This window comes from Hoplias malabaricus, chromosome 16, assembly GCF_029633855.1.
Source record: "Hoplias malabaricus isolate fHopMal1 chromosome 16, fHopMal1.hap1, whole genome shotgun sequence".
NCBI classification, from domain to species: Eukaryota; Metazoa; Chordata; class Actinopteri; order Characiformes; family Erythrinidae; genus Hoplias; species Hoplias malabaricus.
The window spans coordinates 11,435,948-11,462,794 of NC_089815.1; the positions used below are offsets into that span (position 1 = coordinate 11,435,948).

The following is a 26,847-nucleotide window of genomic DNA, read 5'->3' on the forward strand; positions in this document are numbered from 1 at the left end:
CATTTGTAGTTCCTGAATAAACTAGTTTTTACAACAGGTTTAGTATAGAATCTCAGACACATCCAGGCAAGTAGGTATCAGTATAACAACTGTTTGAATGTGAGAAATGATCATTAGAAAACGACTCCTTAGCAGCTTCTCATTATTAAACATGTTTAAAATTAAATAATTATCTTTTTTTTTTGCTGCATTCCTTAGCTCAAGCCTAAAAAAGAAGATTGTGTCAATGCATTTATCTAGAGATAATCCTGAGTGTTTGTCATTCTGTCACTTGTGGTTTTTATTCTATACTTCAGGGGCATGTTTTAGATGTGGGATCATGGTCAGATATAAATTTTATTGAATACGTACAATAGATTAATAAATACATTTAAAAATTATATAAGAAATGTTGTAGTCTATAAAAATAAATATGGTGTTAACATCAGCTTCAATAACAAACAAAATGACAATATATATTAGTTATCCAGCAAATTACTAAGTGATACCTATTCCAAAATATGATAGAACTGACCCCAGAATTTGCATGTCTTGTTTTTTACTGTAAATATAGTTAATGCAGTTTAATGAGGTATGTATTCACTATTTTCCTGCTTTGCTCATCATACACTCAGTCAGCTTATGCTTTTTATTGCTTGAACCATGTATAGAAAAGAAATCAGGGCTATAATTCAGAATCAGTGGTCTTCAGTTGGTACCATGATTATTTAGAATTCTCTGGACTGTGTTTCAGCTTTTTCCCCCCATCTGCCCTGAAGAGCTTTTTGTTTTCAGATGAGGTTTACACAGAGCGTGTAACCCTAATTATGAAGTGTCTGGCAAATTTAAAGAGAAGCAAGGAGATGGTGGGACATACTAAAATGCTGTTCCACATTCATTCCACATGTTGAAGATCAGACAGGCAGTATTTTATTGTTCTACCATCAAACATGGCAAAAACAGAAAAAGAAAAAATGCCTTGTTATGGAGGCTAGTTCTGTTTTACTGCCAGTGACAGACCTAGCCTCTATAACAAGGCAAATAAACAAAAAATAAAAACTTTGGGACAATTTTCCAGTCCCAGTGTAATCCTAACCCAAATGTCCAAAAAACATTTAAAAAACAATATAATAATAAATTATAAATTAAAAAAATATTATTAATGGGGTCTCCCCGATAGCACTGCAGTTCAATTCAAGACTAAACTCTTAGTCAAAAGGCTTCAGTTTTTTTTATTAAATAGAGTTTTTTCTGTGCAATATAAAGTTATGTTTAAGAGGTTCTTTAAAGATCTGTGTTCAGGATGTTTTTCACGATGATCTGCTTATTTGGCTTCTAAATAGAACCCGGAGGGTACGGTGGCGCAGTCACGCAGCTCCAGGGACCTGGAGGTTGTGGGTTTGAGTCCTGCTCTGGATGACTGTCTGTGAGGAGTTTGGTGTGTTCTCTCTGTGTCCGTATGGGTTTCCTCTGTGTGCTCCTGTTTCCTCCCCGGGTCAAAAAAAATATGTTGGTAGATGGATTGATGACTCAAGAATTGTCTGTAGGTGTGAGTGAATGTGTTTTTGTGTGTATGTGTCGCCCTGTGAAGGACTGGTGCCCCCTCCAGTGTGTGTTCCTGCCTTGCACCCAGTGATTCCGGGTAGGCTCCAGACCCACTGTGACCCTGAAATGGAGAAGCGATTCCATACAATGAATAAATGAATGAATAAAAAGAAGAGTATGTTTGCATTGTGAAATGGTTCTTTTCATGGTGTAATGTGTGTTCAGATTGTTGGACAATGTATGTAGTTTTCTTTTATAATAAACTAGACTTCACAACATTAGAAGCGTTGGTGTCATTTAGAATCATATACAACACAATCTATACCATCTAAACAGAACCATTGTCTTTACTAAGCACTGCAGTATTGAAAACCCGTCTTTTAAGTGTATAGAAGAAATTTTTAAGGATTAAGAAGGTCCATTGAGTGTTAATAATTTTATTTAGAATCACAGAATTAAAGCACTATTAGATAAACATAAGCAATCCCATAAAGATTTACAAATGAAACTGCAAAGCATCCCTAGTAGCTGTGTGTGTGTTGTGTTTAAATGATATTTAAACTATATTTAAAATATTTCACTATCATTGTTGTTTTATTCTTACACATATAAATCATGTGCATGTATATATGATGTTCTTCTGTATTGTCATCATGCCTTGATATTTTTCTTGTTTTTTTTCTTACCCTTTGGTGCATCTCCAGTTTTAGTTTCATGCCTTGCCTAGAGGCCCCCAACAGACAAAAAATTCCTGATCGTCTGGTGTCTATCTGTATTGTGTTTCTTTGAATGAATGTGAACCACAAAATTTTGGATGCCACACTAAAGTTTAAAAACCAAACAAAGAAAAAGGTCTTCCGATTTCCTGACCTGAGCAAAAGTCACTCATGATATCAGGTGTAGGGTCGTGCCATTCATGTCATTAATCTAATAAACTAGTTGGGAAATAAGGCCACAAACAAGGGGGTTAAAAACACAACATGCAGACGATTGTGTTCTGATATGATATGAGACACACCATTATTCTTAGAAATTAATTTTAGCTTAATGGTATCTATTGAGGGTGGTCAGATTAATGAAATGGAGGAGGCTTTTCTCCATTAAAGCATTATGCAGTGGCCTGCCATTAAAGTATTAGATGGTTAAGAGATCACATTCATTTTAGTTATGGGGATTTAGCTCCTCCTTTTCTGCAGGGAACTCTGAGCTTTTTTCTGTTCTGTTTAGGTGAAAACCTGAGAATAGACAAAGACAAAAACACAGGGTTCTACTGGGTGTTTTAGTGTCCTGGCCTTTTTTGTGTAACTATTAAAGGGCTTCTCCACAGTGTGTGTGTGTTTTTGTGTGTATGATTATGTAATGACTCTCCGTTGTGCGTGTGACGTGGAGGGCTTTATGGAGGAGCATCGGCGAGGTCGCCGGTAATAAAGATAAAAGCACGTTAAGCAGGCCACACGCCCTGATATGGCTCTTATCTCAGTGAAGTAATCCATCAGAACGAGCTGTTTGTGTGTGTCTGGGTGGAGGGGCCGTTTGGGACAAGTGAAGCTGGACACAGGATGGAACCTTTGGATTATTTTTTTCCCACTCCAGCTTCAGGATCCTCCGTTTCTGTAACAATTCTAAATGCATGCTAATCTCCACAGATCATCAGGCAGCCAAGAAATTCTGCCCATTGCAGGAAAAATGGCTTTCAAAGAAACTGCTTCTGTACACAAAAGCTTCTTTCTTTTCCTAAAGAACCATTCTGATTTAAAAAAAAAAAAAAAGATGTAATTCTTTTTTTTTAACATTATGTTTTTTGTTGTCGTTGTTATTTTGTTTTGTTTTTTTCTATAGACACTTGTTCCTCCTGCATTTCATCTAAAATGATGCCAAAATTCTTAGAATTGAAAATGATAACATGAGGCAGCTGCTCCAGAGCATTGCATTCTTTCATGCTTTTCTAAAGAGATTATACACAGACTGAACGTCTGTGTCCACAGCAGTTGTACCTATATGTTTACAGGTTAAATGTGCTTTATATCTGAAACCACATCAGAGACTTTTTTCTGTTTATAAAGCAACACACCCCCACCCCCCAAACACCTCCACACATACTCACACACAAATGTATTATGCTGGCCATTTACAATCTAGTGGTGGAACATCTGTTTCCATGCTTAGAGAAAGAGAGCATTAGAGAAATCCAGCTTCCTTTTAAAGCTCTCTGAAATACAAACAGCTGACGTTTGTTCCTCGGCAGCACTCTCTGTAATGGTTGCTGTAGTGTAGTGGATAACAGCACTTCTCACCATATTGTGGACTGGGCTTTGATTCCCAGCTTGGATAGGAACACAATGTCATTCAATTAAGAGTCAAAACTGCCTTGCAGGTTTCTGCATATAGGGCTTCATACAGCTACAGACAGGTCAGTGTGCCCATGCTGACCCCTGTCCTCTGCCAACAGCCACTGCATTGGGCACGTGAGCATCAGAACTGGACCATGGATCAATGGAAGAACGTAGCCTGGTCTCATGAATCATGTTATCTTTAATGTTAGTTTGCGTGGCTTACTTGGGGAGGAGAGTATTAACTCATGATTGGAGACCATTGCCCATGAGGAAATGGCTAAGATTCCTCAAGAACACTAACAGAAACTTATGTCTGGCTATGTGTCATATTTTCAGCAGGTCTTAACAGCAAAACATTGCTATACCAAGTATTAAAGGCGCTTATCATGAAGGGGTTAAATAATTCTGAGACTGCAGTAATTATTAAAATTATAATTTTATGTTGAATTATTAGTTGTGTTGAGATATATGAAATACATATTTATGGACATTTACAACAAAAATGATTCATGTTAAAATAATCTGATTCTTGGAGCAATGACGAAAGAAGGTCATTCACATGTGAAATGATCTCAAACTTCAATGTTGTTGGCCAGGAACATGCCTGAGATTTAAACTCCAAACAGCAATGTGAAATCAATTTGAAATGCAAGAGGTTTTAAGTGCATTTTTTTCTTTCTACATATTAATATGTGATTCGTTTTACACTTTGTCTTACCAAGCCATGAATATCAAGAAATCAAGAGGTCTAGGATGAATGAAGACTTCTTTGGACCATGAACCATTTTTGCTTGGGTTTTGATGTTGCTTTAATTTTGCCCTTAAACAGCATTTTTTTTCAGCTGAGTAGCTGTGGACATTGCCTCTTTGAACTCATCACCAGATCACCCTCAAGGGTACATATACCTTTTATAATATTGATAGATTTTAAAATTGTGTTTATTTCACCTCCAGGACTTATATTATGTTCTTTTAATTTGTACAGATCTATAATAAAATCATGCAAATATGGATATGTTATTATTGGATGTTTTTTTTTTTTTTTTTGTATATCTCACAATGGATCTTTGGTTCTTCTTGATAACTTTATGTACCTTTGCTCTTCATCTTGATCTCAGTCCCCAGGCCAGGTACTCTAACCCACTTTGAGTCAAACTAAACCATGAGTATTTGCTACACAGATAATTCAATAATATTCACATAACTCCTCATGTCGGCATGATTTTCTTCCATGTGCTCTGATTCCCCCCAAAGTCCAAAAACACACATTTGTGAAGTGAATTTGCCATGAAAAGTTGTCCATATGTGTGAATGTTGTACCTATTGATGGACTAGCACCCTGTACAGATTGTGTACCTGACTTGCTCCCAGTAATTCCAGGAAGGTTCTGGACCCTCCGCAACACTAAACTAGATAAGCAGTTACAGACAATGAATGAATGCCACCATATCTGCTAGAAGATATTCTGGGGCAATCAGAAAGCCGTAGTTTTGTGATAATCCCAAAATTTCACCTGGCTTTAAAGGCAATGTTTATGATTGTAATCAATAACACTTTTTATAAAATTAAGATGTTTCCATGCAATTTCCTAGCTCTCTAGTCTGTTTGTGTGCTGGAAACTGGTCTAAACTATTGAAGAATACCCAGTGTCTGTAAATGAATAAATAAACCATCTGTCTCTGTCTGGTATGCTAGTTTCACTCTCTCTCTCTCTCTCTCTCTCTCTCTCTCTATATATATATATATATATATATATATATATATATATATATATATATATATATATATATATATATATCATCTGGAGATTTTTAGACACAGAGAGAACTCTAAACATTAAAAAGCACTAACCAAAATGAAGAATTCTCTATTCCTGCTCCATGGGTGGGTAATATTAACCTATTTTTGCTGTTTTGGATCACTTAAAGTGCTACCTGTATTACCGAAAGTGCTACAGAACTAAACAACTCGAGTTAAAAAAGAGTTTCTGTGGTAATTCAAGCAGTGAATAAAACTTACAGACAAGTCAAACTACATGTACAAACAACAGTTGTTATTTTCCACCATCTTCACTCCATCTTAAAAGACGCAAAGCTTAGAACTGCAGTTCCCCGCAATCATAGACGTTCCCTGCAAGTGAAAGGGCTAACACAGTCTATTAGGTGTACAAATAAGTTTTAAAGCATTTTAATGAAACTTATAATTGAAATTTAAAATTCAAGCATTTTCCCTCTGTTACATCATTGTGTGACAATGACCGTGTAGTAGGAAATACGACAAGATATTTCACTAACATTTTTTTTTTTATAAAAATTGTCTTTAAATTGTCTAAACCAAAACTCACTCATACTTTTGGATACAGTATTATCTAAGAACAGAACAAATCGATGCACGTGATTTGCAGTGCTTTTGCTTTGATGGAACTCATAATGAATGCAGTGACGAATAAAATCTTTTGACTTGTCATTTTCAAACTACTTTATTTTTTAAAGATTAAGTCTACCATGGAATGCTTTTGGAAATAAACATCTGTAACAACAGTACAAATAAGTTTTCTATGACCTCCGCCATCTTGTCAATGGGCTACTGTTTACTTGCGATGCGCGACATGGAACGCCCTTCCCTGATGACGTTTCCGGTTCGCCAAGCTTCCAAGAGTCCGGAACAGAACCCTTTTAAGAACCAGTTGTTTTGGTGGAAAGGGGCTGTGAGGAGAGTTAAATGAAGGCGAATTTTCTTCTGACACCTGCAACTTTCACCAACACTGAATCAAGCGAACAGCAGAGAGTGAACATTTATGTTAGTGCAGTGTTAAAACAACACCAACACTAGTGATCTAACACCACCGCTTTAACACCCTTGATTTTGCTTTCTGTGAGAGATAGAGAGCTGTATGGCAGTCAGTGTGATCAGACTCTTACAGCTGTTATAAAAGTGTGACTCCCGCGTTCCACTTTTCCCGGCGCGGCTCTGACGTCACCACAGACAGAGGCTCGCAAAGGCTGAGAAGAGAAAAGAGGGAGGGATTGCGTTTGCGATAAACCGCTGTCCGGACCCTTCCCTCCTCCTCCTCTTCCTCCTCTCAGACAGAGATCTATCCATCCATCACTCCACCCATCCACCCCTCCACCCATCCAACCGGCGAGAGAGAGAGAGAGAGGTGAGGTCGAGAAGAGAGAAAGAGAGGGCGTGGGGGGTTGAGAGAGGAAGGGGGGACGGAGAAAAAGGAAGAGAGAGAGAGAGTCGTGCGAGAGGTGGGGTCGAGAAGAGAGAAAGAGAGGGCGTGGGGGGTTGAGAGAGGAAGGGGGGACAGAGAGAGAGGGGGAGAGAGAGAGCCAGAGGTAGGGAGGGAGGGGGGCGGAGAGAGACACTGACTGGATTTCTCCAGCAGACTGACTCGCTCGCTCGCGCGCCGCGCTGCCTCGGTCCCGCTATGGGCTGCACGTTGAGCGCGGAGGAGCGCGCGGCGCTGGATCGGAGCAAAGCGATCGAGAAGAACCTGCGCGAGGACGGACTGAGCGCCGCCAAAGATGTGAAGCTGCTGCTGCTCGGTAAGACAGTTCTGGTTGAGAGAGAGAGAGAGAGAGAGAGAGAGAGAGAGAGAGAGAGAGAGAGAGAGAGAGAGAGAGAGAGACCGGCCGCGGTTTCAGCGCTGTGTTTTACTGTTGTCATGTTTAATGTCATATGATGGTTATGTTATATTCGACTGAAAATCACTGTCCAACAGACCACTAGTATGGGACGCTTTGAAGCTCATGGGACGCACCTGAGTTTGAAGACCCCATGCCTAATGCCAAGCGTTTTCTAGCTGAGTAAAGCCACCCGGCAGTAGTTTAGTGTTGGATGATGTAATGGACGAAGACGTTTACTTGTCAAAGGCCCGTGATAAATAAAAACAATGGTTGAGCTCGTGAGTATGAGGGCTGGGTGTGAACCTGTCGATGCGCTGTAGCGCGTGCCCCGCTCCGTTCTCCGGTCTAACAGCGCGTGTGTTCGCAGGCGGCGGGGAGTCGGGAAAGAGCACGATTGTCAAACAGATGAAGTAAGTGTTGCAGGAGCTCTCCTTCATTTTTTCATCTTCACTATGTCCCCCCCCCCATTCTCTCTCTGTCTCTCTCTCTGGTCGGCTTAGGCGCCGCTGTCCACTCTGTTGGTGCTGAAACCTCTCTTCCCCCGCCCCCCACCAGTTTTGTGTCATTCTGTGTATGTGTGTGTGTGAGTATGTGTGTGTGTTTGCGCCCGCACTCGTGTACACATTTATGTCCAAAAATATCCAGTCGGAAAAAGATGCATAACTGAATGGCTGGAATAATTTTCATTAAAAAACCACGCCATAAAATGGGACACACTGGAGATCCAGCACCTGAGCACATGAACTGTACTCAATCCTAAGCATTGGTTAGAGTGGCATAAATCCCACCAGCTTCGGGCTACGGAATATTGGAATTGCTCTAAATGCAACATCCTCACAGTTACTTTAGCAAATTGGTGTCAGTCCCTATGAATGCTCTTCATTTTAGAAGAAAAGCTGGAACTTTTGGACATACGCCGATCAGTCATATCATTAAAACCACCTTCTGTATTCTGCATTTTTCTATTTTATCAGCTCCATTTTGTGGGTGCACTTTGTAGAGCTACAATTACAGACTGTAGTCCATCTGTGACTCCACATACTTTGTTAACCTCCCTTCAACCTGTTCTTCAATGGTCCGGACCATATCAGATCAATTATGATTTGGGTGGTGGATAATTCTCAGGGCTGCAGTGACACTGGTGTTAGTGTGTGTTGAATTGTTGTCAGTGGATCAGACACAGCAGTGCTGCTGGAGTTTTTAAAGCCTTCAGTTTTACTACTGGACTGAGAATAGTCCACCAACCAAAAATATCCTGGCAACAGCATTCTGTGTCCACTGATGAAGGACTAGGGGATGACCAACACACACTGTGTCCACTCTGTTAGACACACCTACCTCATTGAACCCCCTTGTTGATGTAAAGTCAGAGACGGTGGCTCATTTGTTGCTGCAGTTTGTGTTGGTCACACTGTGCAGTGACGTCACCTCTACAAAGTGGACCAACAAGTTTTAGGTGTCTTATAAAGTGGACATAATATTTAAAAAGTTTAGCAGCACTGCTGTGTCTGATCCACTTGTCGGTGTCACTGCAGCACAGAGAATGATCCACCAGACAAATAATAACTGCTCTGTGGTGGTCCTGTGGGAGTCCTAATCATCAAAGAAAAGGGTGAAATGGACTAACAATGTATACAGAGCAACAGATGGGCTGTAATCTAATTTTGGAACTACAATGTGAAACAAGGAAGTGGTTTTAATATTTTGGCTGTTTGGGAGAGGGTGTGTTTATATGTATGAACATGGTTCAGTGTTTGTGTTGTGCAGTTCTTGTGTCTGCTTCAAAATTGTGCGTGTGGTATTACATGGAAGAAATGTTCAGTGAGCGCTCTTCTTTAATTTGTCTGTGAGAGATTGTTGTGTATGGGGTTTGGGTTAGAATCTCTCTCTGGGTTAATCTTAATGGGTGGCTTTTAGTGCCTGATCCGTACAGTCTTGTTAAGCACCAGCTACCCATTAAACGGATTTTGAGTGACTATGTCACCTAACCTTACAAGCATACATCCCTGAGGGAAAAAAACTGCACATGCAGCTGGAAATGACACATCTTCAGATTGAATGATGTTTACTACAAGTGCAGTCCATGACATTATGAGCTTATGAGGTTATACAACAGCAACTAAACCAAATCTGTTTACTGGACTGAGATATGAAAAAAAATAACAGCTGCACAATAGGCTAATAGCTTCAACAGTCACTTCATTGTTGCTTCTTTAAACTTACGGCTTCTGTCTAGCCGTCCCATACACAACAATTCAATTCTATCAATACCTAAATAAAATGCACAGCACATTTGACACATTTTTCTCCTTTAAGTTTTGTGGATCAGTATAAAAATATTATACACACGTTTGTGTGTCTGTGCTTTGTTAAGTGTGTAACAAGAGAGGAACATAAAGAGAGAGAGTGTGTGTGAGTAAGATTTAACTTAAAATGTGTTCTGTGTATTAGGATTATCCATGAAGATGGTTTCAGTGGAGATGACGTAAAGCAGTTTAAACCAGTTGTCTATAGTAACACCATCCAGAGTCTGGCCACTATTTTGCGAGCCATGGAGACTCTTGGCATTGAGTACACCGACAAAGAGAGGGTGGTGAGTACACACATGTACAAATAAACAAGAATTACACAGACTATTTACAGCATTCAAGAAAACGTGGAAGAGATCTAAAATACACAAAAAATTGAACAAATTACAAAAAAAAATTGAAATATTGAAATGTAACAGTTGATACGTGCAGGGCCTGAACAGATTAACATAAACTGTTAACTACAGTGTATTACAGTGTGATAAATGGACACTTTGGAACAAAATGGAAGTTGTAGGCATTGCATTTGCAATTGCACACAAAATTACACACACCTTGTGTACAGCTCCCACCGAACTGTAATGTTTTTGTTCCTGGCAAATGTAATATAAATACCCCATTCCCAGAAGGGTTGGGACACTTTCAAAAATTGCAATAAAAATTGAAATCTGTAATTTGTTAATTCATTGAACTTATATTTAACAGACAAATGCACAAAGAACTTATTTTTCAAATTTATTTTCAAAGATGAACTTGATGACCGCCACTACTGGGTCACTTCCCCTTTTCTTTTTTATTATACTTTTTAATCAGTTGGGAACTGATATCAACTGTTGTCCATTATTGCTGTATACAAGACTTGAGCTGCTCAATGGCCTGTTATCATTGTCGTCTGGTTCTCCTTTTCATGATGCACCATACATTTTCAATAGCAGACAGATCTGGATGCAGGCAGGTTAGTCAAACACACATTCTCTGTGACTACGAAGCAATGCTGTTTTAACTCATGTAGGGTGAGGTCTGACATGGTCTTGCTGAACTGAAGATTTTATCTTGACAGCATATGTCTCTCCAAAATGCCCCCGTATCAATGGTACATTCACACTGGTACGCAGATCACCCATGCTGTGGGTTTTTGCATATTTAATTGTTACCAGATTTGATGGCCTTTTTATCTCTGGTGTTTAGAATAATAATGTTTTTCCCCAAAACTAGTTGAAACATGAACCTGCTTGCCAATCTCAGATGGCATGAGGCAAAGAGAATTTTCTCATGTTTCTGTACAATATCAATATAAGGTTTCCTCTTAGCATAATGCAGTTTCATGTTGGATTTCACGATGCAGGGAGTGACTGTCCTAAAGGGAATGTCTACAATTGTGGGGAAATGCATTTCTCTCTGGTTGTTTTCATTCAGAAGCTCAGTGTATTTGAGGGAAAATTACAACTGTCGTTTGTACATGGCAGAAGTTTTTACTCACTCTTTTAATTACCACAGAAAGTCATTTGTAACTGTGCTGTGTTTGACTTCGTAGCCATTTCGGTAATGCTGTTAGCCGCCTCCAGAGTTTGGAGACATTTCTACCTTAAGTGATCTGGAAAGCAAAACTAAGTCAATATTACCCACCTATGGAGCAGGAGTAGAGCAATTTCCTTATCTTGGTTTGTTCTTCTCAATGTTTGGAATTCTCATCGTTGTCTAAAAAACCCAGATGCTTCTGCCATGAGCAGAGAGATAGACAGAAAGAAAGCCTAGCATACATAGAGACAGTTTATTTTTTTACCCGTTTACAGACACTGGGTCCTTGTAAACACATTAGATCGGTTTTGAGCATACAGACTGGAGATGAACAAATGGTTGTGATGAGATAGATGTATATATCATATATATATATATATATATATATATATATATATATATATATATATATATATATATATATATATGTACACGATGAATTTTCAAAACAGTTCTGAGAACACATGGCTGGGTCCATCACAGTAACATGACAGTTACTCAAACACTGCCACCTGGGACTCAATGGTCACTAAAATATTCAGCAACGATTTCTGCCCATGGCCTTTATGCACTGATATTTCTCCTGACACCCTCAGTCTTTTCATGACATAATGAATTATAAATAGTAAAAGACCTAAATACTTTGCAATGTTGCACTGAGAAACATTATTTTTGAACTGACAACTCATCAAAATTTGGCTTTTTAATGATTTTTTTAATACTTACAGAATGCAACAATGTTTATCAGTGAACATACTTCACTGTTTTTTTTTTTTATTTTAATTTTTATTCCATATTCAGAATGTCCTATTTTTGGAATGTTTGTGGAAAATTTATATGTGCCACTAATGGTATAAAGCATAGGTGATCGACTTTTATCTATACAACCTCACACACCTGACTCTAACATGTAGCTACTGAAGGCCTTGATTCAGCTGGAGTATCTCACTTTTTATACAGCATAAAATATAAGAACATTTTTTGAAATTATTCCACCAGAAAATAATCCCAATTTAGTGTTCAAATAGAGAGGAACAGAATGTTGTTTGCAGCTTCTGTCTTGCTTTTCTTTCTTTGTGTAATAGTGCAAGTCGTTGTAGGTATCAGTGTAACTTTCTCTGCCACTCCTGTGTAACTAGCTTTCACACATTTTAGCAATGTGTTTGCAGAGCTTTGTGAACAACATGTAAATGAGTAAATGTGTAGAGTTCAGAGAGTGCACATTTGGTCAGGTAGACAAAGGACAGGCAGTCTATTTATGTCATTCAGCATAAATTAAATTGATGTGTGGGTTTTTGCTTTCCGTCAACTGCCAGACATAAATGATTTTTTTAAATTTTTATATATAAAATAATTTGATGTTTTGATCAGGATGTAAAGTATATGTCAAAATATATAACAAAAATGCTTTTAAAATAAATTACCTTCTCAGCATTAACTGGAGCAGGGCCGTTAGATTAAGGCTGGGACTGAACACTGGGGCACAGGCAGGGTGGGGCAACGCTGACCTACATCGGTGAAGTTTGGTGATGATTAAATGGGCTACAGTGACATCTAGTGTATAAAAGTATAATAAATCATCTTAGAAGCTGAAAGTACTGAAGTACTGGCTTTCTTATTTTGCACTAATTATTATATTTGAATGTTTAGAATTGATTTAAAAAATAAATTATAAACACATTCAACAGACCTCCAACCCTCTCCATAAACAAAGAAACAAATAACTAAATATGATAATTATAATATTAATAGTAACAATAATAATAGTAAATAATTAGGTTAAATAATAAGGTTAATTACAGTTTTTAAATACATTTCAAATCAAATTTATTTATATAGCGCTTTTCACAACTGATGTTGTCACAAAGCAGCTTCACAGAATTCCAGTAAGACAAAGATTTGACATGAAATGTAAAAACAAATGTAAAACCCTCAAGTGAGCAAGCCATTTAAGTTTTAGTTTTTTATGTGTTTTATATATATATATATATATGGGCGGCACGGTGGCGCAGTCACACAGCTCCTGGGGCCTGGAGGTTGTGGGTTCGATTCCCGCTCCGGGTGACTGTCTGTGAGGAGTTGGTGTGTTCTCCCCGTGTCCGCGTGGGTTTCCTCCCACAGTCGGTAGGTGGATTGGCGACTCAAAAGTGTCCATAGTTGTGAGTGAATGTGTGTGTGTGTGTGTGTGTGTGTGTTTGTGTCTGTATTGCCCTGTGAAAGACTGGCGCCCCCTCCAGGGTGTATTCCCGCCTTGCGCCCAATGATTTCAGGTAGGCTCTGGACCCACCGTGACCCTGAATTGGATAAGCGGTTACAGATAATGAATGAATTAATGAAATATATGTAATAATAATAATAATAATAATAATAATAATAATATATATATATATATATATACATTTCTTACATATATAATCTGGTTCCTCTCACCATGAGTGTAAAGAAATCTGAGTATGTACATTTCTGGTTTACATCAAAACACACTGATTGATGTTGTTTACATCTTGAACAACAGAGTTATTATATCCCTTTAATCCATTTCCAAAATGTGTGCATATATTCAGGCTGATGGGAAGTTGATCTTTGATGTGGTCAGCCGTATGGAGGACACAGAGCCCTACTCTCCTGAACTGCTGGCAGCCATGATGCGACTGTGGAAAGATGGAGGAACTCAGGCCTGCTTCAATCGTTCACGAGAATACCAGCTCAATGACTCTGCTCAGTAGTAAGCAGACATACAAAAATATGAAATACACTATACACTGAAGCATCACTGAATTAGGATCCCCAAAGTAGCAGAAATCACACTTTAACAGAGATGTCAACAAGCTTTTAGAAATGTAGTGTTTCTACACTGAACAATCGCTGAATTAAGAAGGTCTACCTTGTATCTACACTCAATGTCCTTTTTTATCAGCTCCACTGACCATACAGGAGCTCTTTGTAGTTCTGCAATGTAGTTGTAGTCCACATGTTTTTCTGTATACTTTCTTATACCCATTTCAACCTACACATCAATGGTCAAGACCCCCACAGGACCACCACAGAGCAGATATGATTTGGCTGGTGGATCCTTTTCAACGCTGCAGTGACACAGGTGTGGTGATGTGCGTTGCACTCGTATGAGTGGATTAGACACAGCAGTGCTGTTCAAGTTTTAATACACTGTGTCCACTCTGTTAGACACACCTACCTCATTGGCTCCCCTTGTTGATGTAAAGTCAGAGATGGTAGCTCATTTATTGCTGCACAGTTTGTCTTGGTCATCTTCTAGTCCTCCATCAGTAGACACAGGACGCCGCTGGCACCGCTGTTTTTGGTTGGTGGACTATTCTCAGTCCAGCATTGACAATGAGGGCTTTAAAAACTCCAGCACCACTGCTGTTTCTGATCCACTAATACCAGCAAAACACACATTAACACAGCACCACCACATCAGTGTCACTGCAGTGCTGAGAATGATCCTGCACTGTGGTGGTCCTGTGGGGCTCCTGATCGTTGAAGAGCAGGATGAAAAGGAGATAATACAGTATCCAGAGAAACTTATGGACTACAATCTGTAATTTTAGAACTACAAAGTGCTCCTGTATAGTCAGTGGAGCTGATTAAATGGATCAATATTTACGAAAGGGATAACAATCCTCCAAGTATTGGGCTATGAAGCAGTGCAGCTGGATTTTCTGGAGTGATAAAACTCCATCCAATACTTTTTGGAATTGAGCTGTGTGGGTGTTTGTGATTCAGGTCAGTATCTAACTTCACTACTGTTTGAATGCAATCATATTCTCACAGAAACATTCCAATATCTTGTGTATACATGTTTGATTTCTGTTTCTTTGTTACGAATTAAAAGACTAATGTTTTGCCGCTTTGGGTTTGGCCCATTAGATTTGTACAGGAGAACATAGCAAAATTAATTAAATTAATGTGTTACAGTTACCTGGACAGTTTGGAGCGTATTGGGGCACCAGACTATCTTCCCACTGAGCAGGACATCCTGAGAACACGAGTTAAAACCACCGGCATTGTGGAGACACACTTCACTTTCAAAAACCTCAACTTCAGGTAATCACCTTCATCTTTACAGTAAACTCATAAAAATCCAGTCTTGCAAAGTTTTAAACACCATGCTCATAGGAGGCTTGGACGTGGATCTCTGTAAAGCTGGTTTGTGACAGCTTTCTGTTGTGAAAAGCACTATATAAATAACATTTGATTTGATTTGATTTGATTTGATTTGATTTGATTTTGAGATGACATGTTTTGTTGGAAATAAGTTAACACCTATGCAGGGAACATTGGGAAAAAACACAACATAAAATATAATGTAGCATAGTTGCTATATTTTATTTTCTTAATATGTGAAATTCAGCAAATAAACAGCAGTTATTTAAAAATAATGCAGAGGTTCTTCAAAGAAGTGTTAACTTCACTTTAAGAAAATCAGCAAATCATGTAATTTGACAGGTGTTGCTTAAATAATTGCAGATGACTTTGTCTTGAAATGTAATACTGAATTTTAAGGTTGCAGCACAGAATATCAGGGTGCATTTGTTTACTCTAATAGCTCATATTAGAAGCACTTCTTTATAAGTAACACTCTCGAAAAATCAGCCATCAAAGTCAGCCCCCATTGCTTCAAAGGTCCATGAAACTAGAAAGTGAATAAAATGCCTAGATGTCATTTCAGATGTAGCTTGTGTTCCTACTGTCTGTAGCTGTGTCTTTCATCATGAGAACCAAAGAAATATCAGTATCAGTACTGGCACCACTGACAGCAAAAACTGGGCTTCTCAAAATCAGCTGCGTGTTTGAGAAGCAAGAAAAGCACCAGTCAGCTCAGCAAAAAAAAAAAACAAAAAAAAAAAACTTGCATATCATGTAATACCCCATAGGATAATAAAGAAAAAATGTTTTTGCCAAAAACTCACATAAATTTATTTAAAAAAATAATAACACAAGTGGTAAAAGTAAAAAAGAAACATTTATTTAAAAAATAGCCAGTTAAATATGTAACAGTAATATGTTAAGATGAATAAAACAATAAAATGAAGAATAATTAGTGATGATTATTTTTTTAATGTATAATAAATCATTTGAAAACAGAAAAGCAGTAAAGTATAATCAGGATAATACTAGAATTCAAAAAGGGATTATGACCAAAGAAAATCAGTATGAAAAATGCCTCAAGGTTGTGTTCAAAAACATCAGGTCATGTGAAAAACTGTTTCAGAACAAGGTCCTTATTATTTTATTTTTTATAAATAAATAATTAAAAATAATACAAGCGGTTTGTCCATGCCCTGGGAATTTCAACTAAGTCATTGCCAAAGGAGCAAGGAGATCAGTTTGATTCATAAAGCTGAAGCTTATCCAATGTAGACTTTTCAATTATGTAGACAATGAATAGATTTTAAAACCAATAGAAATAATATTAAACTGATTCTAAACTAGGGCGGCACCGTGGTGCAGCAGGTAGTGTCACAGTCACACAGCTCCAGGGACCTGGAGATTGTGGGTTCAAGTCTGAAGAGTTGGTGTGTTCTCCTCTTTCTGCGTGGGTTTCCTCCAGGTGCTCCAGTTGATTAACGACTCAAAAGTGTCCATATGTGTGAGTGTGTGTGCCTTGCGCCCAGTGATTCCAGGTAGGCTCCGGACCCACCGCAACCCTGAACTGGATAAGCAGTTATAGATAATGAATGAATGATTTAAACTTAACACATAACCAGTTAAGGGACTGCAGTAATATGGGCAACAGATAAGCACACACATAATGTAATTATGTTTACAGGTCACAGGCAATTATCAAAGGTAAAGAATTTGCAACTATTAACTGGCAATTTACATGACTATGTTTATATGACTGTGTTAACTTTTGGAATTACCTTTGTTCACCTGCAGCATGGGAACTGTGCTGTGTTCAAAAAGGCTTTGATACCTATCTCATTTGGTTTTCCAAATACAGAACCCTTCAAATTATACCATGATATATCTCTGAACTCTATTCAGTAAAGTAGCACGCACATTGATGTGAAGGGCAAAGAAATGTTCCACCCCTTCTGAGGAGAGCATTCTAAATCCATCAGTAAAAGTGTTGGTACTTGAGTAAAAATAATGACTACAGTAAAATTAATCATCAACCTAAACATTGTTGAGTAAAAGTATAAAAATAGCAACTCATTTGTGGTAGATGTGCAATAATTTTTAAACACACCCATCATCAGTTGGCACAATATGTAAACTATGTACACCTCGGTTCCCTTCTTTTCTTTTTGGATCTATTTGTTCTAAAACAAAATTGACTTAAACATCTTTCTTTTAAAATGTTGATTTATTTTCTTATTAAATATATTTGAGTACATGTATTAAAGTTCAAAACAAAAAGATACATATTGTGAATAAATGTTAAATGAGCATTAATATAATGGTTAGAAAGTAAAGAAAGAAGAAAATTTTTTAATGTTTAAACAATATGAATAAAATAGTTTCTCTTAGAAAATATAAAAAAGAAAGAAAAAGCACTACCTAAAAATATCAACTGATATAAAATGTGGAAGTAAATAAAACAGCTTTTTTAAACAGTAGGAAGTTGGGTCCTAAATTGGTACAGTCTGTTTTTTTATGGTTCACTTTGGGAACATTGAAGAAAGCAGCCATTGTTGATGTCATGACTTAATCTGGGACAGAGTCTGTCATGCATTCTCACTTGTATATTATGTCCAAATATTAGACCTCAAATGTCTTTGTGGTGTGATTGTGTGTGGGAGTTATATTATGTTTCTAATTGCGTATAGCTTTATTCTGAATGGTACAATAACAGCAAAGCTGTTAAAGCATTAGGACTAAAGGATTACTCAGTAGTTATCTCCAAGTGAACCTCCATTGTAACTCTAGTGCACAACAGAATAGAGAATATGATATCAATTACATTTTATCTGAACCAATTAAAGTGCAATATCATACAGTGAATTATTTCTGAATCTTCTATAGACACATGTAAATTTTGACAAATGTCTTATAATTAATATTATTATTATTATTATTATTATTGTGTATTTATTCAAATATTTTTTCTGAGCAAATACTCTTAAATAATTTGAAAACACCAGCTGCTGTTTACACTTTAAATTAAATTTATGGACTTATGAAAGGACTGATAGCAATGTCAAAAATTTACCTGTCAGGAAAAGTAACTTCTTTGTAAAATACCTTTTTGTAAGTTTTAATATAAGTTTCTCAGGTGCCTAAAATGATGAAGATGATCAAAGAAAAAAGGAGATAAGAAAGTGGAAGGAATGGGAGAAAGAGGTGTGAGAGGAGGGGCATGATGAAGAGGGGGTGATTTGTGGGAATGGGGGATGAGACTATGAGGGGATAACAAAAAGTCACACAAAGGTGCAAAAAGACCATATAGTTTCTCTGAATACCGTAAGGTTTTAGGCACCCGAGAAAATTTTATTTAAAAAGCTATTCATCAGAGCATTTAGAGTTTATTTTGTATTTGAAATTATGTACTTGTATTTATTTTAATTACATATTTTGTAATTTTTTTTAGTACCATGCTTTTCGACAAGATAAATAATTTTAAATAATAATGATAATCTGTAGCACCTGTAATGTCCTACAATACGTTAGACTACATACATGACAATTTGTGTGTGTGTGTGTGTGTGTGTGTGTGCGTTTCTTTATCTGTGTATCTACACCAGGCTGTTTGATGTAGGTGGACAGAGATCAGAGAGGAAAAAATGGATCCACTGCTTTGAGGATGTGACAGCCATTATTTTCTGTGTAGCGCTGAGCGGCTATGACCAAGTTTTACATGAAGATGAGACAACGGTAAAGACAGACACACACATACAGACAGACACACACATACAGATAGACACACAGAGATGACTATCATATATATTGAATGTAAGTTGTGTAAATTATCTTAAATGCACGGTGGCCCAAAGAGTCAAAACACAACAAAATTTGGGAAGCTTACAAAAGATGAGAACATAACAGTATTAAGCATCCAGCAATCCAGTTTAAACAAAACACAAAAATACACAGCTTATACTGATATTACAAATTTTACAGTTAATTTGTTCTAGCTAGAAAATGAAATAATGAACATAAGGTGGAACACTAAAACGTGGCATTAAATGTAAAGTTCAAGATTTTAATCAAAACATAAAAAACATTTTTTTATAAATTCTGAGGAGTTTTCACCATTTGCTAACTGTACAGTCTGTCTGTGTGCTTGAAACCTCTCTAATGTATTTATTAAAAAAAAAAAAGGGTCTCGGTCTGGTATGTTAGGCTTTCTCTCTCTCTGCTCTTAGGATTTTAGACAATGAATAGAGCTTCAAACACTGAAAAGCATGAACTGAAATGAGGATATTGCTCTATTCCTGCTCTGTAGTTGGGTAGATTAAAAGGAGAGCACTAACTGCATGAAAGTAAACACAGCCTAGAAGTGCTACAGAACTAAGCAACTTGAGTAAAAAATGAGATTCTGTGGTAATTCAAACAGTGAATAAAAACTTACAGACAAAATAAATTTACGCCACTTAGGTCACACACAAAGAAGAGTCATTCCTATCATATCTGAGTCCCCACAGTCGCATCCCCACTAAGTATCTCTTATTTTTTAGTGGTTTGACCACCCAAGAATATGCAATAACAAACCCTCAAATCAAAGTAAGAGACGATGGATACTGCTCAAATAGTCAACTGTATTCAAACTGAGAGTCTAATAGGCTACATAAACACAACAGTCAACATTCCTCAAAATGCAGCGAGGTGACATGTGAGTAACAGTTAAAAAATTGTATTCAGTGGAAAATCTTAACCCATTTCTGTCAATAGAACCAAGTATAATTGTTAGACCAGTTGTGAGGAAAATTTTAAAAAGAGTCATTACTGTTTCAGACTGTGCCAGTTTACTTTACAAAAAATCTAGGACTTTAGGAATGTAGATCAAAACATGTATCAAACTGTTATGCAACATCATGTGCTGTAATCTACATTGCAAATCTTTGCAGGGAAAAGGACATGATCCACATCTAAAGAGCAATCAGTCAATTTTACTGCCAAAAAGTAGCAAACAATATTTTTGATCATGTTTGTTTATTCCTATTCTTTGAAAACCTGGGATTTCTTTTTAAGAAATACAATAAAAACAAGGATCTGTGATTTGTTAATCCTCTTGAGCCTTTATTTAACTCACAAAAGTACAAACAAAAGATTTCAATTTTTTTTACTGAATGAGTTGATGCATTTTGTAAATATAAACAAATTTTGAGCTTGATGCTTGCAACACACTTAAGAAAAGGTCGGGGCACAATAAATGTCAAACTGTAAAGAAAATTTACAGAGTTTTCAAACATTCTACTATAAGGAGGAGAATTTAAGAAATATAAAAAGCATCTACTAAAGGCTCAGCCTTTGAAAGCAAAGATGGGCCTGGCTTATCACTTTGTGCAATCTGAAACTCTATTACACAAAGAGGAAGCCATCAGTTCTGTGCAGAAACACTGGGCTCTCTGGGCCCAAGTTCATCTCAAATGGTCCAAAAAGAGAGGAAATGTGTGCTGTTTTCAGACTATTCCAAATTTCAGTTTGTTGTTGGGGGAAATACTCTTTATTTCCTGTGTGTGAAAGATGACTTTGACCATGCAGACTGTTATCAGCCTTGGGTAGCTGATAGATGTAGCTGCATCAGTGCCGCAGCAGGTAGTGTCGCAGTCACACTGCTCCAAGGACCTGGAGGTTGTGGGTTCGATTCCCGCTCCGGGTGACTGTCTGTGAGGAGTTGGTGTGTTCTCCCCGTGTCCGCATGGGTTTCCTCCCACGGTCCAAAAACATACATTGGTAGGGGGCGACTCAAAAGGTCATAGGTTTGAGTGAATGTGTGACTGTGTGTGTTGCCCTGTGAAGGACTGGTGCCCCCTCCAGGGTGTATTCCTGCCTTGCGCCCAATGATTCCAGGTAGGCTCTGGACCCACCGTGACCCTAAACTGGATAAGCGCTTACAGATAATGAATGAATGAAATGAATGTGTATATTAGGATTTTAAAGAGAAGTATGTTGTCCTTAAAATGATATATATATCCCAGGGCAGTCCAGGAATATTTCAACAATTCCAGGCCTCATTTTGCATGTGTTACAACAGCATGGCTTCATAGATGGAAAGTGTGTGTGCTTGACTGGCCTGTCTGCAGTCCAAATGTGTCTTCTATGGTGTTTCATGAAGACGAGGATGAGACTCACACAACCATGGACCGTTTAAATCAAGCAAGAATGGGCAAGGATACCACTTCAACAATTTGTATCCTCAGTTCTGAAATAATATCTATAATTAAAAGCAAAGGTGATGTAACACATCAAACGTGTGTGTTTGACTGTGTTGCAAGCATCAAATTCGTAATTTGTTTATAATATTTACAAAATTAAATCAAATTAGACAGTGACAACACTGGACTGTTTTTTTTTGTAATTTTGTAAATTATATAAAGCTGTGTCCCAAATTTTTTTTAAGAAACAGGAATTTTTATTAAACGTTCTATGCTCTACAGAGTGGGTCCCACACACAGTACATCCCCAGTTTACAATACATTTTATTTAAATATTTTTAGCACAGAATCTCTCATGCATCCAGGCCAGTAGAGGTCAGTTTAACTTTAAATAATATTATTAATAATATTAACTGGACATGATATATTTTTAAAATAGGAAATCCAATTTTAAATTTTAATATTGCAACCTGTATATATACTCATGCTTATTTTCTGGTTCAAACACAGAGTTGTAGTTTAATAAGTACATCAAAAAACTAAAAACTGCATATTCCTGCTGCTTGATTTGTTTGGTTTTACTCAGAAAAAAGGAAATACTTTTAGAAAGAGGAAAATATATTATCAGTGTGATCTTGTTGTGTGATATTGTGTGTTTTTATTTAATTAATGTAAATGAAATGGTATATATTTGGCAAGCTGCTATCATCATAGATTTATGTTTCCCAGTTGATTAAGCAAGGGCAAGGCTACAACTCTAAATACTTGAAAAGGATCTTAATGTCTTTTACTTTTCTGCTCCTTTCTGCAGAATCGTATGCATGAATCTCTCATGCTCTTTGACTCCATCTGCAATAATAAGTTCTTCGTTGACACATCCATCATCCTCTTCCTAAACAAGAAGGATCTATTTGGAGAGAAGATCAAGAAATCTCCACTGACAATATGCTTCCCAGAATATACAGGTATGCATGAAAACAAACAGGAAAATGGACTGTAATGCATTTAAAGACGCAATCAGGCATTTTCTCAAAATTATTATTCTTTGTTTTATAAAAAAAGCCATTATCCTGACACCTAGTGGCTTGAGTGTGTCAGATATTCTGTATTAAAACAAATAAAAGGACATTATTCAAAAAGGTGGCAAACCAATACGAAGCACATCTTAATTACCCATATGAGTAAGGCTTAATTTGACGTTCTGGATCTGTAAAGAAGCTGAAAAGCAAGCTATAGCCTTACACTGAAAAAGTCATTTGATTCAGATCTTTTTCATGGGCAACAATTTCCCATGAATGAAATATGTTAATGTATTTTACATGCCAACTGAAAAAAACTGAAATACAAGTTCAACAATTGTGTTTATATATTGATGTAACTGATGTACTATATTTTATTTATGTTGAACTGAATTGTTTTAATTAATTGATTTTCTTTAATTAACTGAAGTTTTTTTTCTTTTTGAAATATCCCGTCATACAGGTCACTTTAATAGATAGTTTATTTACATAATGACCGTTATGATAACAGTACCACTAATTTTGATACTTGAGGGTTAAAAATTACTTTTTACTATAACAATATTATAACAAGGTCTTAAGGATTTGTGTATTTTGTACATCACAATTGATCAGGGCAAACATTTTTTAGATTTATTCAGGAAGTTTTATTTGATTACATTTTTGACTCGTGTTTACTTTGCTGTGCATTTTAACATTTTAATTATTTTAATATTTAGTGACTAAATCCTTTTGGTGTTTATTTATATCTTATTGTTATGCTGCTTTGTGGCTGGATCATACAAGTGACTTTGCAGCTTTATCAATTATAGAAACCTAAAAGATTAAAATAGTGTTGTACACACTTCCGTTCCTATACAGTTATACTGATAGTTCTTGTGGTTTTCGTTGTCCACTGTTGTTCTCGTTTCTGTTCATCCAAATGATATATTAAATAATTTCCAAGAAAGAAAAAAATCCTAATCACTTAAATGTGATTTAGAATTACACACATACCTTCACCTTCAAAAAGCAAATAGTCTCTTGCGTAAAAAGCCATAAAAGATTCTAACAAACCAACATTTAAAGAAGTTAAAACAAAATGTGGCCTCTTCTCCCTTTGTAGCTCCTCCAGGCTAAAGCACCTCTCCTGTGTCTGTCTTGCTGCCCTATAGCTCACCGTGCTACTCTTATAAGATATATTGCCCTTCTCTGCCAAGATCAAACTGTACTTCCATGCAAATGCTATGTCAACACTGAGGCCTCACATAGCTGATGGTGAGGAATCTGTGAGGCATTGTTTGTTCTCATAACCCACTGGAATTCTACAAGGTCTTCTCTGCCTCATTCATGTAACTAACATAAGGGCTCACCACTTCTCCTTTAGCAACTTTGCAATCAAAAACAGAACACATCTCTGCCATCAGTATAAAAACAATGAAACTTAGCTTGAAAAATCCTCTTCTGTGGCTTCTCTGGCTTGCACATGATATGCCTTCAGGCATACAAAAAAACATACCATATGCCTGTGAAGAATGTAGAGAGGTTCTTTAACTTTTACAGAGGTCTTCATTATTCTCAATTAGCAATGAATAAACTTTGAATATTATGTATCCAAAATAGAAAGGTGCTCTAGTCAATTACCTCTCTCTCTTTCAGGTGCAAACACATATGAAGACGCAGCGGCCTATATACAGGGTCAGTTTGAGAGTAAGAATCGCTCTCCAAATAAAGAGATCTACTGTCACCTGACGTGTGCCACTGACACAGGAAACATCCAGGTGGTGTTTGATGCTGTCACTGACATCATCATTGCTAACAACCTGCGTGGGTGTGGCCTGTATTGAGCCCCTGCTTGATCGGTCACTGATTAGTTGATGCTGACGAATGACTGAACTGAAGTCCCACCCCTCTGGCCATTGCACTCTCCCATGTCACTGTCTTTTTTGTCTTTTTGTCAGAATGTTCACTTTTTTTTTTTTGATGGTTTTTGTTTTGTAGCCTGTCTACCTATGTTTCTATTCTTGGCTGAGGAAAAAATGATATGGGTGTACACATGTAGAGTAAATATTGTGTGCTTGGGACATATACAATATAAGAAATGTCAGTGTGTGCATGGATGAATGTAAATTTTATGCTGCAGCTAAAAAGTGTGCTCCTACTCCTCTGCCCCCTCTTGTTCCAAGGCAAAAACAATGACTGCTTGTCCACTTTAACATGGTTGAATCTAAACCCATCCCAAAATTCTCCAAAAACTTGCCCATAAATTTTGGGTAGCAAATCAAGTTTACCACAGAGAGCTATTAATACAAAGTTAATTCTTAATTTGTCCATGGCCTATTAGTTCATGTATTGTATTTCATTTTAAATTAGGAGAAAATTTACAAAACAAACAAACAAAAAAATACTGAAATATTGAAATACACTCAAAACAATTTAAAGCTCAGATGGGATCCTGTGTTGTCCATCCTTTATCAGTGTAGTGTACACAGTGTGATGTACTTCATGCTGAAACAGCTTCTCTCGTGCCCTCCCACATTTGTCCAACCAGGAAAATGGGGTCACACAGGAAAGGAGTAGAAAAAAGAGTTTTAGGGTTTCTAGATGCAGCCACCTTGAATGAGAATGTCTGTTATAGTTGCTAACAAAAACGTTTGGCTGTGTATACATAGCACAAGAAAAACAACAACCTTGAAATGCTAATGCAACAGAAGTAAAAACTTCACTTAGAACACATCTCAGGATCCTAGAGGGATCAGATGTTCTTGTAGGCAATATTTTTATCTTAAAACTTCACAGAAATACTAAATGACTGAGAATGTCGGACTGTTCACCTGATTGAGCTGAATGTCACTCCACAAACTGAATATTGCTCAGAGGCAACTCTCAAGCCAAAGTCTCGTCTGAACTGAGCATCGCCTACATATGGAGTTCCAAATTGAGACACTGTGCAACAAACACAATAAGGTCAACAGAAATTCTCACTGTCCATGAGCACAAGTAGATCCAATTAACTTCAGCTCTTTGTAAATGATTCTATTATTTATTTATTTGTTTTTATATTTATTATTTATTTATTTATTCAATGATTTCTATTAATATTAACGTGTGTGTTAACATGTTTTGTATTCCCAACCCTGCACATATTCTATTGATTATCAGGTAATGAATAACAAATTAATTCGTTGCACCAGTGGCTATATAACCAGCTTTAGACATAAATAAAATGGCCACATAAAAGAGAGCCACATTTATAAACATATTTAACTAAATTCTTGAATGAATGAGCTATTGTCTTCAACACACTTTCTTAATGTCTGTGTGTGTGTGTGTGTGTGTGTGTGTGTGAGAGAGAGAGAGAGAGAGAGAGAGAGAGAGAGTGTGTGTGATGCATACACTCTTTCTTTTTCTTCTGCTGACCTGCTACTTAACCCTAGGTTTTCCCTCCACTCCTTTCTCTTTTTCAGCTGTGCGTGTACTGAGTGTATTTTCTGTGTGTTTACTGAATGCTCAATCTCTCCCATGGGGTAAACTACATTGTACTGCTGGTTTAATCTGACCAAATAATGAAATGTTTACATTAAAGCCACAGTTTAGCATCATCCCTAATAGTTTTCTTCTCATTTAACAACTATTTAACTGGTTTTATTTATTAAAAGAAAGAATGCTTTTGTAGATTTAATACAGATACAGGGCTGGTCAAAGTTTGGCCTGTGGTCCATATTGCTATAAACTCACTGTGTTAACTCAAAGAGATGAATTAGTTGTGGAGTGAAAAATGCATTTTCTGAAACACATTTTAAAATACACACTCTGCTTATAAAATATCTCTGCTTGGGCATACCAGTTTTAGGTTTTTAGATTGGTAACCAATGAACTTGTAAGTACAGACACTGGTGTACCTAGCATCAATGAAATAAAAATAAATGTAAAAAAATATATATAAATAAATAAATACATAAATAAACAATAATGTCTATGTTTGAGTTTAGCATTGTAAATAACTCGTATATTGTATTCCAAGTAGTGAAAGACCAGTTTGGTAACAGTTACAAAGGATGGGATGTTAAGACAGAGACTATACCCTAAAAAAAAATTGGCTTAAATTTTAAGCCTTAAAAACATTGTTTTTACAACCAGATTTCCCAAAAGCTTGGGAAGCGGAGCTAAATGTAAATAAAACAGAATGCAATGATATATAAATCATTTAAACCCTACATGTAATTGAAAATAGAACAAAAATAATATTT

At 36.9% G+C, this 26,847-nt stretch overlaps 1 protein-coding gene across 1 annotated transcript; it reads left to right on the top strand.

The window, feature by feature from the left end:
- The first annotated feature begins 7,240 nt into the window (after window positions 1-7,240).
- On the top strand, window positions 7,241-26,451 carry gnao1b (guanine nucleotide binding protein (G protein), alpha activating activity polypeptide O, b). Its single transcript, XM_066646964.1, has 8 exons — window positions 7,241-7,408; window positions 7,857-7,899; window positions 9,941-10,082; window positions 13,881-14,041; window positions 15,253-15,381; window positions 19,026-19,155; window positions 22,411-22,564; window positions 24,257-26,451. Exons 1-8 carry the CDS (start codon window positions 7,291-7,293, stop codon window positions 24,442-24,444), a joined length of 1,065 nt encoding a protein of 354 aa, XP_066503061.1. The 5' UTR covers window positions 7,241-7,290; the 3' UTR covers window positions 24,445-26,451.
- Window positions 26,452-26,847: the final 396 nt, after the last annotated feature.

Bases quoted from the DNA above. Each gene is read 5' to 3' on its own strand.
- gnao1b (XM_066646964.1), top strand. From the start codon at position 7,291: ATGGGCTGCACGTTGAGCGCGGAGGAGCGCGCGGCGCTGGATCGGAGC. The intron at 10,083-13,880 runs GTGAGTACACAC...GCATATATTCAG, and splicing joins ACACCGACAAAGAGAGGGTG to GCTGATGGGAAGTTGATCTT. The intron at 15,382-19,025 runs GTAATCACCTTC...TATCTACACCAG, and splicing joins TTCAAAAACCTCAACTTCAG to GCTGTTTGATGTAGGTGGAC.